At 22.5% G+C, this 16956-nt stretch overlaps 5 protein-coding genes across 5 annotated transcripts; 2 read left to right on the top strand and 3 right to left on the bottom strand. All coding sequences in view use genetic code 6, as the record gives it.

Moving 5' to 3' along the window:
* Positions 1 to 817: 817 nt before the first annotated feature.
* On the top strand, positions 818 to 1585 carry TTHERM_00242280 (glycosyl hydrolase family 38 protein; the record flags this gene model as incomplete). The annotated part of the gene is made up of 1 exon (XM_001024951.2): positions 818 to 1585. One exon carries the CDS (start codon positions 818 to 820, stop codon positions 1583 to 1585), a length of 768 nt encoding a protein of 255 aa, XP_001024951.2.
* Positions 1586 to 3205: 1620 nt separating this feature from the next.
* On the bottom strand, positions 3206 to 5995 carry TTHERM_00242270 (cell cycle switch protein CCS52A; the record flags this gene model as incomplete). The annotated part of the gene is made up of 2 exons (XM_001024950.2): positions 3206 to 3585; positions 3643 to 5995. The coding sequence occupies 2 exons, from the start codon at positions 5993 to 5995 to the stop codon at positions 3206 to 3208; spliced, it is 2733 nt and encodes a 910-aa protein (XP_001024950.2).
* A 1237-nt stretch (positions 5996 to 7232) lies between these two features.
* TTHERM_00242260 (peroxisomal acyl-CoA oxidase) lies at positions 7233 to 10278 on the bottom strand (the record flags this gene model as incomplete). Its single annotated transcript, XM_001024949.1, has 7 exons — positions 7233 to 7416; positions 7478 to 7611; positions 7670 to 8076; positions 8192 to 8655; positions 9051 to 9202; positions 9336 to 9991; positions 10209 to 10278. The coding sequence occupies 7 exons, from the start codon at positions 10276 to 10278 to the stop codon at positions 7233 to 7235; spliced, it is 2067 nt and encodes a 688-aa protein (XP_001024949.1).
* A 3894-nt stretch (positions 10279 to 14172) lies between these two features.
* On the bottom strand, positions 14173 to 15064 carry TTHERM_00242250 (hypothetical protein; the record flags this gene model as incomplete). The annotated part of the gene is made up of 2 exons (XM_001024948.2): positions 14173 to 14874; positions 15023 to 15064. 2 exons carry the CDS (start codon positions 15062 to 15064, stop codon positions 14173 to 14175), a joined length of 744 nt encoding a protein of 247 aa, XP_001024948.2.
* A 1128-nt stretch (positions 15065 to 16192) lies between these two features.
* Positions 16193 to 16630, top strand: TTHERM_00242240 (hypothetical protein; the record flags this gene model as incomplete). Its single annotated transcript, XM_001024947.1, has 1 exon — positions 16193 to 16630. The coding sequence occupies one exon, from the start codon at positions 16193 to 16195 to the stop codon at positions 16628 to 16630; it is 438 nt and encodes a 145-aa protein (XP_001024947.1).
* Positions 16631 to 16956: the final 326 nt, after the last annotated feature.

The following is a 16956-nucleotide window of genomic DNA, read 5'->3' as shown; positions in this document are numbered from 1 at the left end:
ACAAATGAAGTGGACAGGCAATCATGACAAGGTTTATCAGTCATAATAAGATCACTGTTAAAAAGAAATATGTAAAATTATAAATATTTAGATACGCTTTATTAAAAAAAATATTACGATTCTATTAAATAGAAGAAGGTACATTCATGATAAAACCTTTTCAATTAAGAGTGTTTAAATAGAATATTGTCTAAATAATTTAAGAAATCTAGATGCATATTTCCATGTTATTTAGATATTTAGATATTAAATTAGGATTAAATCAGGTAGATAAACTTAATTATGATTTTATATGTAATCTATCATTTATTTATTGTGAAATAGTACTTTTTTGGTTATTTATTATAAATTATAAAATTAATAAATTGAAAGAGACGCATATTCTTATATAAAAGAATTAATTTTCAATCTTTTCTGATTATTTTTCTTTTCTATATATCATGTTTAAAATATCAATATAATTTTCTATAGTATGAAATTATTTATTTTCAGCAAAAGTAAATTTATAAACTCTATACATGTTAAACATTATTGATGGAGAATAAAATTTATTAAATTTGATTATAATTAACCTCTCAAAATATGGTTTGTTTCCTTACTTTACTAAAATTTTAAAATCTTAGAATTGATACTATTCATAACTATTTATTGTTTGTGAAGAAATTATTGTTTAAAAGATGAAAAAAATTAATACTTATTAATATAATTTTTGCCTCATCAAAATTTTCTGTTTTGTACATATTAAAAAGCGAAAGTGTCAATTAATTGTTTAATATTTTAAAAAGTAAAATTAATCTTAATCAAAAAGTAAAAAAATATGGGCTGCTATATTTTGTAATAAACATTTTTGGAGATTATTAAAGAAAAAAAAGGAGAAATTGATTATGAATTTGCTTACTAGTATAGGAAAAAGACTGATAATAGAAAATAATTTATATTTTTTGATTTAAACTAATTTTAAAAAGAAAAAAATGTTGAGATTAACGGAAGATTAAATAATAAAAATTATTTTATTGCAGGTATTTTTTATGATTGCTAGAAGGATGTATCTAAAAATGCTAAAAATTTTTTGAAATAATCAATAGAAGAAAGTATATATTTTAGATAAGGATAGTTTGAATATGGATTTTAAAACATAATTGATGGTCTCAAATGTTTTTTATATTCTTGCGAAACTTAAAAGAAGTATGAATTTGAAAATATATTTGGACTTGATTATCTTAATGAAGACATAATAACAATTAATTTGATGATGTATTTTGGAGGTACTATCTATTTGTCTAAATCTGTTAGTAAATCTAAACTTATTAAAAATAAATATTTAGTTCAGTTGAAAAATGAATAAAAATTAAGATCACTAAACAAAACAGATATTTCTCAAGTATAAAATGATGTTCTGTTACTAAACGCAAATATTTCAAATAACCTCTAAGAATTAATGTTAACATCTTCATTATGTCCTGATACCTTCCTTCAATAAAAAGTAGAAGAATGCTATCCTTAAGATCTAACAAGCAACAGTGTATTTGGAGATATGTATTATCTAAAAATAAAAAAAATCTAATCTCTAAAAAGTATAGATTGATTTACAAACACAATTAAAAATATTGCACATAAATAAATAAATACTTTTAAATTATATTTTTCTGCTTTCTTTGTTTGCCATTATATTTTGATGTTTAAAATTGTAAACTTCAAATAATTTTACAATAACAGATTTTACTTACAAATTTATTTTTTTAAAGCTTAAGAATTTTTTTACTTTCTTTAAGTAAATTTTTGCAAAAGTTTATTTACTACTTTCAAACAATACAAATAGTGCTAAAATATTCATTTTAAATCGAAAATTCATTAACATTTATACTGTATTTAAAGGGAAAAATTTATGATTTTAAATTATAATTTATTTCTTTAATTAATAAATATTATTTTTTTAAAATAAATTTTAAAAAAATTATAATTCAAATAAAAATAAAAAAATATTCAAAGCTAAAAGTAAATACATAAGGATATTTTATCTCAGTGATTTATTATAATTTATAATAATTAATTTCCTTTGTTACAATTAAATTCTTTTTTAATTAATTAAATTATTTTTCACCATCAGATATACATTCATTATTTTTAATATGACAAAATTTTCAAAATAACTTTAAAAAATTTTTTTATTTTATCAAAATATTTATATTCAAGTTGGAATTCGATGTTTCTATCTTTTATAAACATAAATTATAAAAAAATAAGTAAATCAATAAATAAATAAGAATTCAACTTAAAAATGGATATTCAAAAAATAGTAAGTTTAGCATTGCTTTTGTTTGGAGCTTTAATTTTAGTAATATATTTGCTTTTTTATAGTCCTGAAAGGTATTTAGAAAGCGATACTTGTACCTCAGAAAATAATTTATGCTTTAAGAATGATCTGTCCAGGGCTCTAATGTTCTAAAGACGTATTTTCTACTGCCTATTACTGTGTAAGATCTCCTCATCCTTGATATATATAAATAAGCTAAGTTTTTACAAAAAATTTGATCAAACATCTAAAATAATATAAACTTAGTATTAGTATTAGCAAAAAATTATTTGTTTGGTATATTTTTTATTTATAGCTAGAGTAACTCAAAAAAACATCATTTTCATGCATATCAAAAAATTTCAATTAAATTATTTATAAAAAAAAGAAAATATTCAAAATTTTTTTAAAAATTTTTGAAAATAAAAAGATTAAACAAATTTATAAACTCAGTATAAAAAAAAATTTACAAAGTATGATTTTCAATTAATAAGAAATTTATAAATCTAGAAAGAATAAAAATGTATAAGAAAGAGTATTGATTTATAATAATTTATTTATTTTTTTTATAAATTGATGTATAGTTTATATTATATAAGATAGTATATTATATATATTTAGAACTAATATTAGTCATATTTGCTTATAATTTTATATTATGAAGAATTTAGTTGATTGATTAGATAGTTATTAGTTTATTTATTTATTTATATTTGTTTAAATATTTATTTTTTTGTTTACTTTTTAGTAGTTTTATTTAAACATAAGTGATGTTCATTTTATATTTTTAAATTTGAATAAGCTGTAAAAGGAAAAGAAGGAGAATATTGTTGTTATTTATTTATTCCTTTTATTTAAAAAGTTATTTTGAAATAAAAAATTTTCATTTTTTTATAAAGATTGAATTATAATTCATCTTAGATCTCTAATATCATTTACTAATACACTTGGGGGTTTGTAACCATCATTTACTGAAGGGAAAACCTTCCAAAATCTCAGAGTTTCATCTCCAGCTCCTGTCACTATTGTTTAGCCATCGGGACTCATTGCCAAGAAAAGTACTCTAGATGTGTGTCCAGTAAGCTCTGCAATTTTTTGTAAGGAAGGATATTTCCAAACAACTATTTAGTTAAGCGAATATCCATGGGTGCTCACAATTTCATTTTCTGTTTTGCCAAACATTAAATTACAAACTTATGATTAAGTGTCTATATAATCGAGCATTGTGCTTGTTTATGTATTCCAGAATCTTATGCATCTATCTTGAGTACCACCACCAGAAGCAAGTAAACCTAAAATTTATATTGTTTTTTATCAATTAAAACTCAAAAAAAAAAATATATAATTACCATGCTAGTGTGGAGACCATGCTATTGCCTTCACTGCAGCTGTGTGCTAAGTAAATTTACAAATGGGAATAGTAGAGTGATTATTCCAAACAAATAATTTATTATCATTTCCACCAGAAGCTAGGTATTGCTCGTCGAAACTCCATTTCAGTCCACAGACTTCTTATTTATGTTCTTTAAATGTTCTTACTATTGAATTATCATCTCTTTAGTCTCTAAGAGATATTGTTTTATCTCTTGAACCACATGCTAAAAGAGACGTTGACCATGAAAGAGAACCAACTCTAACAATATGATCATTGTAGGATCTTAACATTTTTAAGCTGTTCGCATCCCAGACTTAGACCTATCCAGCAGATGTGCCAAGAGAAAGTTGATGGCCTTTTGGATGCCATGCAACACTAGTGACAGTTGTAGAACCTAAATCACAAAATTTAATAACCTTGTTGTTGTCTGCCTTCCACAGATAAACGCAAGAACCTAAAGCAACAGCTAAAATGTTAGTGCTAGACCAATCTACTAGGTTTAGATAAAAGTCGTCTTATAGTGATGGTGCATCCAAAACTTTAAAAGGAATTTTGTTTATTTTACGAGTTTCTTTTCTCTTAAAATCAAATATGCAAGAGTTTTAATTATCAATTAAGCTATACTTGTTAGAATATTCAGGTAGGAACTTTCCAATATCTTATTTGTTCTTCTAAGGAGAATCCTTAAATCTTAAAATATTTTAATTAGAGAAGCTCTGAATTGTTTGAGACACTTCATTTTCGTCTTGGTTTAAGTAAATTGGTAAGTGGGGAGTATTATTTGAGCGCTCTACTTCTTAGGAAGAATTGTTTACATATCTTGGTGGAATCATGGCACTTCCATGGTTTGCAAAATATTGTGAAAATTAAGAAGACGAAATACCGAAGGGAGTTTTTTAATTATTGTTTGATATTCCCAAAATGTGAGATTTATAGAGTTCTTCAATAGAAACTTAAGATTACTTATCGTAAAATTCGCCTTTAAAGAAATTCTTGTTTTCATTTTCATCTTTAATTTCATGCGCAGATGTGAGTGCAATAGATAACTTTGATGTTTTACGATTAGGAATAAAACGATCAGATTTTTTTTTATTGAATTTCTACTTAGAGCTTTTCCAAATGCTAGGAATGGCTTAATTATTATTTGATAGAGTGCAAAGTTAATTATCAAATTATGTTTTATTTTTACTAAATAAGCTTGTCTAAAGACTCAATCTCTCAGGAGAACTAAAATTTTCTTTCCAGTCATCTTCCTTTAATTTTCTTTGACTTTTAGGAGTTTACAAAGGAATTTGCATCACCAAATCATCTTATTTTACCTTCTGAGTAAAATCTGAAACTTCCAATGCTTCATCAAACTTAGTAATAATCTCATCAAAACTCTCTTCCATTCCATCCTGATCTTTAGGTGTAGATTATTGGTCGTTTCTTTTGACAAAAGCATTAGAATTAGTATAGCGAGCACTCATAATTCCTTTCTTCAAAAAGAACTCAATATCTGGGTTTTCTATATATTAATTTCTAATTCCATAAGGAGTCTTGCTATTCTGTGTACTATTTAAAAATGTGTCACTCATATTGTAAAAATTCTATTCACTATTCTGAGATTTTTCTTAAAAGTATGAGCTGTTGTTTTACAAGGGACTTCCTATTGTTTGATCTTCTAAGCTTATATTACTGAATTATTCACTCAACCTAATATTAAATATTTTCATATTAAATAAAATACTCATACAACTCACATATTTATTCATTGAATCATTAAGATTTAAAAGAGAAAAATTTTTTAATATCATTAAAGATTATAACTTTAATTCATTTTTTAAATAGAAATATCGTTCATAAGCTTTAGAATTATGTGAGGATTTTAGCATTAAGATGCTGAATTAAAATCTCATTTTTTGTAAAAAGTTAAATAATGTTTACTAGTTGAAGAGCTGTATGGAGTATTCTGATTTCTAAGAAAAGGAAGATGCTTATTCGCATAATTATTTAGTAGTGCTATCTTTATTATTTCCATTTTAGGGAGTACAAATACCCTCAGCAGGCGAATATTCAAATTCTTCTTCAAAACAAGGAAGAGACGGATGTGCTTGCTATACAAAACTGATTTATTATTAGTTTTAGCAGCAACTGCTGTTCTCACCGCTCATAGGACTTCTAAAACTGGGCTAAGTAGAATAGCTTTACCCTAGCTGTTAGGGAGAAAGGTATTTTTAGCTCTCTACATTTTAAGAGTTAGATTTTTTTTCATTTATAGGACTGTAGTCAAGACTTTCTTTTCTATTAGCAGGATTGCTGTTTTATAGATTCCTAAGGCAATTCATATTTTCTTATTAATATAAACTGGATGGAATGTCTTCAAATGATTATAACTATATTCTTTAAGTTTAAGCTATATGTTGTATTGCTAATTTATAAGATGACTTTGAGCTAACTAATAGGATTATCTGCACCTTCTTGCTTTATGCAATATATTTTAATGAATGTTGTCTATTTTTGTTTTATTTATATATTAGTAGAATTTTAAGATAATAAAAAATATTAATCAAAACCTTTTGCTTGGCTTTTATACAAATAATTAATTAATTAGTCAATTAATTGTTAAAAAATTAATTAATTAATTTAGTAGAAATAATTAATGTATTCTTCACACAAATTCAATATTGATTTATTGACATATTTATAAATAAATTGATTAGTAGTGTAATAAGAATAGATGATTGACGATTTTATAAAATAAATAAATAAATTTTGATGATCTCATATTTAATAGGAGCTAATAAAATTTATTGGTGAAATTAAAGTCTATTTTTATTTTTGATTCCTACAAATGAAAGTATATACTCTTATTTAACTAAGATGTCTTCAAAATCTTCTGAATATTTTTGCATTAATACTAATTACTTATCTTAAATAATTGGACTACTTTAATAAGTTTTTATTAAATAACAAAAACGAAAAAAATGTATAATTAGTTCAAAGTTTAAAGAATAGATCAATAGCTAATATGTATGTATTAGTCGTAAGATAAATAAATTCTATCTATAAAGCAGCAATCTGCGGTAATCAATTTATTTATTTCACATGAAAAAATCTGATCAATAGCCTTATTTAATTTAATCTTAAAATAAGTAAGTAAATTTTATTAAGAGCTGTTATTTACCAGAAAAATAAAATTAATTAAGAAAAAAAGAAAGCAAAAACATCTTTCTTATTTTATTTTGTCACAAAAGAAATTAAAATTAAAAAATATATTTGTTTTTAACAAATATTCCAGATTAATTTAATGAATTAAATCATTTTGTTGTTGAATAAATAGAAAAAAACAGATTTAAGAATATTTATTCTAAATGAAATTAAAGAATCGATGAATGACTGATTGACTGAATTAATGAATAAATGAAGAGCTAAAATTTAGTTACATGAGTGTAGATGTATAAAAATAATAATAAAGTTAAATTGTATTTTAGTGTATTTATTTTTTATTAATTATCTTGATTTGTAATAATTTATTTTTTAATTTTTTAGATTTTATTTTAAATAAGTTAATTTTTTATTTTTTCACTATTTCTTAGGATGAATTTCATTCCACCAGTCAACTCTACTGTAAGAATTTTTAGCACCTCTAACGTAGGTGAGATATTTATTGTAGATATCACCGTCTTTAGCACCAAAGGGAGAACCTAAGATATGATCAGGAGGGCAAACAACATCTAAGAAACCAATAGCTTCATCCTTTAAGGCTCTATTAATTAAAATTAAAATAAATTAAATTCCTTTCAAAAGAAAAAAATTAAAATTATTACTTGATAAGTTCAACAACTCTGTCCTTCATTTACTTAGCAGTGTCTGATTCAACAAAATCTCCTTCTCTGAAAGTACCCAAATCATTGATAATAATATTCAATCCCCATAATTCGAACAAATTCAACATGAATTCCTATAATTAGTTAATTTAGATTTAATTTTAATTATTGATATAAATTATAAATATTTACCTTTGTTTGTTCGTGATGAATTTTGTTAAGGGCTGAAATAAATTCTTGAGCTTGATAGACTTCACCATAAGCGAGGGCTAAGCTATTTAAGTAGAAAACTTATGTTCCATTCCATGCAGCGAAAGGATCAGGATGGCTTCCAAGGTTTTCTTGTAATTTCAAGCCAGATCTCTAAAGCAATAAGTTAACACGCCATTCCATAGCTCTTAAAATATTTTCTGGGTTTCTAAATTAAGCAACTTCCTTGGCATCCCATTTTTAACCTTCAACGGGCTCTACTGTTAAGAATTTAATTGTTGGATATTTAATTTCTTTGCCTTTCATCAAAGTTCTTGCTGCGTCTAAAAGGAATTTAGAAGTTTATTAGAGTAAAACATTGTTATCTCCTTCCCAAGTAATGTTAATATCTAAATAAATTTATTTTTAAATAAAATTTAATTTAAAAAAAAACAACAAGAATTTATTTTAATATTTCAAAAATTATTTTAATTTTTTTTCATAGATAAATTATTTAAAAATTACCATTGTCTCTGTAGAGCATACCAATTCTATTATAAGAAGAGTAACCATGTCCACCAAGTATTTCTCTTGAGATTTAAATTATATCCTTAGCTTACCATGAGCAAATAGCCTTCATGACTGATGATTGTGCATGGAGTTAATTGATTAAGTTATTCTTTAAGTCTAAGACATTTTCTTAGTTGTGATCCCATAATTAGTTGAGGTTTAAAGCAGCAACTTGTTAGACAGCATATTTGGCAAGAGAGCTCATAAGTCTATATTAAACCAAAGGATATTCAATAATGGAATTTTCAGGTTGACCAGGAAGACCGAATTACTTACGAATACAAGCATATCTAGTAGCAATAGTCAAGGCCATCATAGCATTAGAGCCAGCATGCATACTAATTACAATTCTACCACCAGATAAAGATCCAAGTTGTAAACCAAAACGTCTGTCAGCACTAGGAATTGAAGTCTTGAATCTAATTAATTATTAAATAATTTTGTAAATAACATGTGTAATTGGAATAAAGAAGAAAGTAATTATGAAATTCTTTTATTTTTATGTATTATTTAATTTATAATTCTGTTTATCTTTTATAAATAGAATAAATGGATAGAAATATCTTTTCGAAAAAGCGTCAATTTAGAAAAAATTGATTATTTAATGATTCGCTTTACAAAATATCTTTTTCGTTAAATTCAAATAATTTGGCTTTTTTTGATCAGCTTTAAAATAAATTATGGAGTTTGTTTTATTAAATATTATTAATATTCAAAATATGAGCTATTCTTAATTTGATCTATCTTGCACAATCCACTTCAAGGATGTATTTACTATAAATTAACTAAACTAAATAAACTTATAAATTCTTACTTTCCATCTTCAATTTAAGAGAACTTGTCAAGTAAGGAGTCATAAGGAACTCTGTAGTTAGTGAATTATAAGAAACCATTATCGATACCATCTAAACCAACCTTAGAACCACAGTCTCCAATAACAACACCAGGCATTGGTTGATGATCTTCCTAAAATTATTAAAATATATATTTATTTACTTAGATATTTTTATTTTCTTAAGTTGTCATTATTAATTAACTTTAGTTCTACAAACTTTTTTGAAATGGATTTTTGGAACTATGAAAGAAATTAAAATATTACAAGTGATCTGATGGGTACGAGGAAGGCATGGACACCATGATTTTCACCATTAAGGAGTAATTAGGCCCAAACAACAGTTTGGTTAGCGAGTTAAGCAGTAGCACCAATCCACCATTTAAGAGCTAAATCATTAGGAGTATTGATGATAAATTCATTTGTGGCAGTATCATAAGTGGCAGTAGTTAAAATAGAACGGACATTAGAACCATGACCTAATTCTGTCAATGAGAATGAACCTACATCACTTAAATCTATTGATCTTTGGACATATTTTTCGTGCTTTTAGGTTCCTAGGTTTATAATAGTTTTGGCATAAAGATAGAAGTGTACACCGTGCTTAATGCAGTGAGAGGCATTCCATTAGTATAAAGCAGTTCCCATAATAGTGGCAATATGAGGATCTTTCTTGTAGTCTTCATAGCTCATATTTTTTTCCTTATCGAATTGAACTAATTAACGGAAAGACATATATCTGTAAACTTCTCTACTCCACTCTTCCAAATGAGGATGTCTGAAAATCTAAGGACTATTTTTAATGACTTCATAGACACGCTTCATGTAATGACTATTATATCCATAGATTGTATTTTCTACTTATTTGGGGCAAATAGTGGATTTTTATCTATAGAATTCTAAAGACTTTTTAGGATTTAATTCTATTCATTTATAGGTAAAGGTTAATATAAAATAATAAACTTATTTAATATATTATGTAATTGGTATGCTTGTTTATATGTATGTATGAATGAATGAATGAGTTAAAGCTTATAAACCTTTAAAAATAAACATAAAGATATCTCAGAAAATACAAAAATAAGAAAATTATGCTATCTAGAAAAAGTATCAAAAATTTAATGGAAAGGTATTGCTTACCATCGGCAATAAGTGTTGATTCTTTGACTTGCTTAGTTAAAGTTTCAATACGTTCGTTGGCTTGAGACATTTTTTGTTGCTTTTGTTTTGCTTTTATTATTGATTGATTGATTATTTTGTGTGTATTTATGTACCTTTGTTTTAATTTTTTATTAATTAATACCAAAAATTTAAGATTATTTAAATTAGCTGTAATTTAATTTAAAGTACTAATGCTAAGAATAAGCTGGTCAAATCAATAGATCGTCATTTATACATTGAGCATAAATTGCGCAATCTAGTATATTATTCTTTTTTCTTAGTTTTTCCTTAATTTCTTTAAAATTAAATTTTCAAACACTAACTCCCTTATTTAGTATATTCACAGTTTCTATTTCATACATATTTTATAAAAGATAAATTTTATATCTGTGCTACGAGTAATGTTTGATCGACCATTAATATCTTAGATTACTAAAATTTGCAGACAGAATAACAACCCTTGTAAAAAGAAATTAATTATAACCACAAAATGATATGACCATGATTACAAAATATTAATCTTATATAGTTCATTCTACTTACAATATTTTAGAATGAAAATGACTTTCGGATTTTTTTAATTCTTGACGTAATCCAAAATAACTCATTATTAATCAATTAAATATAATTTGCAAGATCAATTTCTTTTTGATCAATCAGCATCATTTTAATATTACTTGATTACTTTCTAATTGATTTCATTTCTTTGGTTTGCATAGAATTAATTTCAATGATCGACGTCAAATACTTAACTCGAAAAAAAAATTGCAATAAGTCTTAGTTTCTGTCTTGAATAATATTAAGTACAACCCATTGATAGTATAATCACACGCAAATTTAGAATTCCCATTTATTCCATTAGAAGACCTAAGCTTATAGCTTGAATTAAATAATTTAAAATTTTTATTTGTAATAGAGAAAGCTATAAAATTATAATAGCGTTAAAATAAGAGTAGAATCAACTTTCATTCAAGTATTTATTTGTTAATAAATTCAAGTTTTTTGCTATATATACGATATAAATATAGATTATTTTATCACTTTCTAAGATATCAAAATAGGTTTACATCAAATTTACTTAATTGAAGAATTAACAAATATTTAAATTTCTGTCTTCGGCTTCCTTTTATATTAACATTTTTTAATGTAAATTCATAGCCACAATATTTCATAAAACATTTTAAGGGTTTGATTAAAAACACAAAAAAACCACAGTGCAATTTTTACAAATACTTTTATAATAAACATTATTATAAAAAATATTAATTTAAAATAACTCAGCAAATAAAATTGATCTTAAGCAATCAAATCACAATTTTATTTTTATTTTATATGAAAAAAATACATTCAATTTTTAAATTGGTTTTGCTTTATCATTTAATTTTTCTAAATTTCACAAACAGTAACAATAAAAAGTTTGTTTATTTGTTTATTAAATAAATATTGCAAATTAAAATTCTATTTTATTATATCAATAAAACATTGATTTTAAGCAAAATAACATTTAATTTTGTCATTATATTTGTGCTAATTACATTTTTTATAAGTTTTATTATTTATAATTGAATTTCTTAGATAGACTTTCTATCTAAATTTTGAAAATATCGACTAAATTATCTATCAAATAACAAATTCTGCTATTAAATAAAAGAAATAACAATTTTAAAATTTTGTATTTGCATACATAAAGGTAAAAAATTATTCTTAAAATTAAATTATTTCATGCGAATTTTATATTATTTTAGCTTTATAATAATCAGTTTTATTTATCAGCAAGAAGTACATTGTAAATTGTACATTTGTTATAGTATGAGGTGATTGATTAATTTAGTTATTTATTTTGATTTTTAATAACCCTAATAATGCATTCAATAAATTAAAAAATTTTTGTTTACAATGCAATTAAAAAACTAATTAAAGATTTAGTGACAAAGAAGTATCTAAATTACACACTGATATCTTAAGCAATTAATAATTATCTTTGGATATTTCTTTTATATATCTTTCGTAATTCATTATTTTAAATTTGTTGCTTTTTTATTTGTTGTTCTTTATAAAATACCTTAATCAATCCATTAGTTAATATGGCTTTTTGCAGAGCAATTGAAAAAAATAGATCTAGCGTTATATTTTAAATCCATCTAAATAAATTCAAAGCTCATATTTATATTTTATATAAGAATTTTAGTTTTTTTCTTTTACGATTTAATCAATCAAAGATTAAAATAAAGGAGTGAATAAATTTAAGGTCTTACATTTATATTTTAATAATATTTTAGTGTTTTCTTTTAAATTTACCAATTTAAAGTGTGAACGTGCATTTTTTAGTTACAAGGTGATTTGAATAAAATTGATGAATTTTTTTTATTTAATTTTAATTAGTAAATAACCTCAGTTTTAATTAGTATCATTTAGATTGTATATGCCATTAATTAATTTTTTAATTTAATTGTTTTGTTTTGTTTCATTAAGCAATTATATTTTGAGCAAAATGTAATTTATCCATCAATCAATCAATATTTTATCATCAAATTTACTTTATTTAAATTATATTAATGATATTCTTTTTATATTTATTCCCAAATTATTTTTAACCATTTCAAAATTTATTGTTAAAGATATTTAAATTAAATAAATAAAAGTAAAATTTATTTGTGAAAATAATTAATTAAAATTATAATAAATAATTAGAAATTTATAAGTAAACATATGTTAAAATATATTTAATATTAATAATGATAAATATTTAAAATAAAATTTGTTAAAATAATTAAAATATTTATGATAAAAGAAGTAATTAAACTAAGAATCTGAATTAAATAATTATAAATACTTTTTTTTCTAAAGTTGAAAGATTGATTAATTTTAAATTTAAAATAAAATTTATTAAACATAGCAAAAATTTTAGATTTATTATAAATTTTTAAATAAATATCTGAATTTATTAAGTAATTACAAAACAGATAAATATATGACTTCATATCATAAAACCTTGATAGATAAATCATAAATTAAAAGAAAAATTGTTAAAAATTAAAAATTATTAGAAAAAAATGAATTTTTAAAATAAATAATTGAATAAAATAATAATAAAATGTCTATTGTTTTAAATGATTATTCAAAAATAATAAAGAGAAAATAAAGTTTATTGAAGTTTATAAAATTTTTATATTTTTATTCATTCTAAAAATAATTATTAAATAAATTATTTATAAAATATTTTGTTAATTATGTTTATATCTTTTCTTCGAAACTCCTCTTGTAAATCTATCTCAGAGAGAATTATACCTATTGTATTTATCATTATGATCATTGTTTTTGTAAAATCAATTTTGAAATAATAAAAAATCGTTTTCTTTTTTAAAGTTTTTACAATTTTTTACTTATTCTTTATCATAAATTTACTATTTTAAAGATCCTTTTAAGTGTAAATTGTTATTTTGAAAAAGTATTTATGAAATTATTTAAAAAAATTAACATTTTAAATATTATTCTATTTATTTTATAACTTTTAATTGGATTAATCATTAATTTTAAAGTCTTTTCATTAAAAAATCAGTTCATTTATTTCTTTCTTTGATAAGGTTTATTGAAAACTATTAGGAATGAAAATATTAATTTACTAAAGCAAATGCTTTTTTAAAGCCTTTACTTGATAATAATACTTTACTGTAATAGAATAATGAAGATTTATTTAAAATTATAAACATGAAAAGCAATAAATTTATCAAAACAAAAAACATTTATTTTAGAACAATTTCAAAATTATTTACATTATTTTAATTCATGTATTTATTTTATTAATTTTTTACTTATTAACTTGTATTTACTTTCTGTTTGCAAACAAATTTCCATTTATAGATTGATAAATCAAAAATAATCTATTTTATGAAGTCCTCATTATGTATGTATTGCTTATGAACCAATCTTAAAATAACTTTTATCACATTCCTTGATATCTTTAAACCATGGTATCAATAGAATGATAGTCACTAAAAGCTTTTTTTCCTGAACCTTCTTACTAAGAGTCTTCTTTTTCTTCATTTTCAGTTGGTTTATTGCCAAATGTCATTAAGTTATTAGTTTCAATGCTTTACTTTAGATCATTATTTTCTAGATGAAGTGCTGCCACTTCATTTTCTAATTCATTAATTCTATCTCTTAGCATTTACTGAGATAATAATTTATCCTTGTAAAGTATGCCGATAGATTAAATAACTCTTCTTGGAGATGTTAAAGATTTATTGTCTGCGTTTTTAAGGAGTTGGTACATTTCTTTTTTACTGTATTGATTATATCTCATAGCGTTTTATCCTGTCTCTTAAAACTTATATGGGTTATTATTGATTATATCTTCCTTTTATTGGGTCATTGCTATAGTGTTGAATCTTGACTTTAGGGTCTCATACTTTTCCTTTGCTAGTTTCTGTTCATACATGAGTGTGTCAGCTATATTAGAAAGATTGAATATCTCATTTGCCATTATATCTATCTTAGATGCTAAATTTAAGATTAGTTGATCCTTTTACTAAGGAGTGTATTAGTCAAGCATATGTTTTTAAGTTAATTACTACACATTATCAAGTTCTTACTTTAATTCCTACTTGCTATATCTCGTATACTCATTATTATCCTCTAAATGGTCCTATTTGATTATAAAAAAGTATTATTTTTAGAGTATACTTGCTATTTTATTTCTTAAGATAAACCCAATTTTGTAATATGATATATATGAGAATTAGTAAATTAAAGTATCTAAATAACTTATTAAAACCATTAAAATTTATTTATACGTTGTTGCCTGGAGAAAACTATAGACGCTTCTTTTCAAACATTTCTGTGTCCTGCTTTTTATTTATTTAGCCTAATAAGAAACTTGCTTGCTAAAATGATGATAATAGTTATATTTTATTAATTTTATTTGTGCGTATATCTTGTTAGATTTTATTTATTTACAATATTATTTGTAAATAAAGTCAGCCAATTAATTCATCAAAATTAAGCATCCGTCTAATATTTATTTAATTATTGATTTATGGCTATTTTACACTATATTTGCTTATATATATTTAATTTTGTTTTAATTAGCATGGAAAGAAATCTATTAAATAATCATTAAAAAATATAAATTAATTCTTAACAATCCAGTAAAATTTACAATCTAATAAATAAAATAAAATGGATATTATAAATTAATAAAAAATAAACCTTTTATTAGATTTAATTTATCTTCAAAAATCTCGTCAATAAAATCAATATTTTTATCTTCATATCTATTTATCTAACATATAGTCAATAAGTCTTTTTAAAATAAATTATATATTTTAATATGCATTATTTAGTACTTCTTTTTAAAATATATAAAACTACCTTACTGTTTTTGGGCATCTTAGTCTAAATAAAAACCTTGACAATAAATTATTGAGAAAGAGCGAATATTTTATATATTAAATTAAAAAATAATTAGCATAAAATTCTAAATTTGATATTTACTATTAAATATTTTTATTTTTAAAAAGATTTATGCATAAAAAAGTTTTTATCTTATCCATTAATTAACAAAATTCTAATTTATTTTTATTATATTTTTTAAGAGCTAAGAGGTAAGAATGGTGTAAATTTATTTATTTAGATTATATTCTATTAAATATTTTTTCATCTTAAATTTTAAACTATATTAAAGATATCATTTTTAAATTAGTAAATAAATTATTTTAAGGTTAATTGATTATTTATTAATCAAAGATTAAAGCATAAAATACTTTTATTTTGAATTTCTTGTAGTTTTTTAAAATAATTGTTTATTTATCTATTTTAATCAAATATTAAAAAATAAAATACTTTTATTTTAAAAAAATACTTTTATTTTTGAATTGTTAGTGGTTAAGAAACCTAATAATTAGATATCTTCTAATTTGATAATTAAAATCATATAAATAAAAATTCAATTTTATTAATTAATCATGGAAGTTATTTAAACAGGTAAATCTATTGAAAAGTCGTCTATCTCAATTTCCTCTCAAGAATCACAAGGATCAACAGTAGAAGATGTTGACATACAAAAGTATTTAAAAAATCCAAATGATTTATAATTCAGTTATGAATCTGTTCATAAAGAGATTTATAAAGGAGCCTTTTCAAAAAAATAATTAGAGGAGAAACTTGATTAATTTAAAGTTGCATTAGGTGAAAAATCATATAATCATTAAACCTAAAAAATGAGTGGAAGGGCAGCACTTTTGTTAATAATGAAAAGAACTGGAGACGAAGATAGAAATATCTTATAGGTTAAATAATTACTTGATTTCATTGTAAGCAAACCTAAATAGTAGAATATTGATGAATTAAAATCATAATTAATAGAGGATATTGAAAATAGATTTGCTAAATTTAAAATATGATGAAATTATAATTGCACTAAATATTGTTATAGAGTTGGTAAATAATAAAGCATTTTTAAATAAATAAATTTATTTTAATTTAAATAAATAATCGATGGTAAAAACATTGATAATATATACTACTAACTTGTTTTATTCTCTATCAAAAAATATCTATGTTTTCTTATAATTTTTTAGTTGTTTTTTTTAATTATTATAAATATTTTTTAACTTTTTAATAAAATAAACAAATATAATATATATTATATATGATAATGAATGACATAATAAAGCATACAAACAATTAAAATCTATTATCTATTTGAACAGTAATTATATAAATTTGT

Source organism: Tetrahymena thermophila (assembly GCF_000189635.1).
Source record: "Tetrahymena thermophila SB210 genomic scaffold scf_8254373, whole genome shotgun sequence".
NCBI classification, from domain to species: domain Eukaryota; phylum Ciliophora; class Oligohymenophorea; order Hymenostomatida; family Tetrahymenidae; genus Tetrahymena; species Tetrahymena thermophila.
Note: the sequence above shows the minus strand (reverse complement) of the source record. Positions and strands in the feature narration are given on the sequence as shown.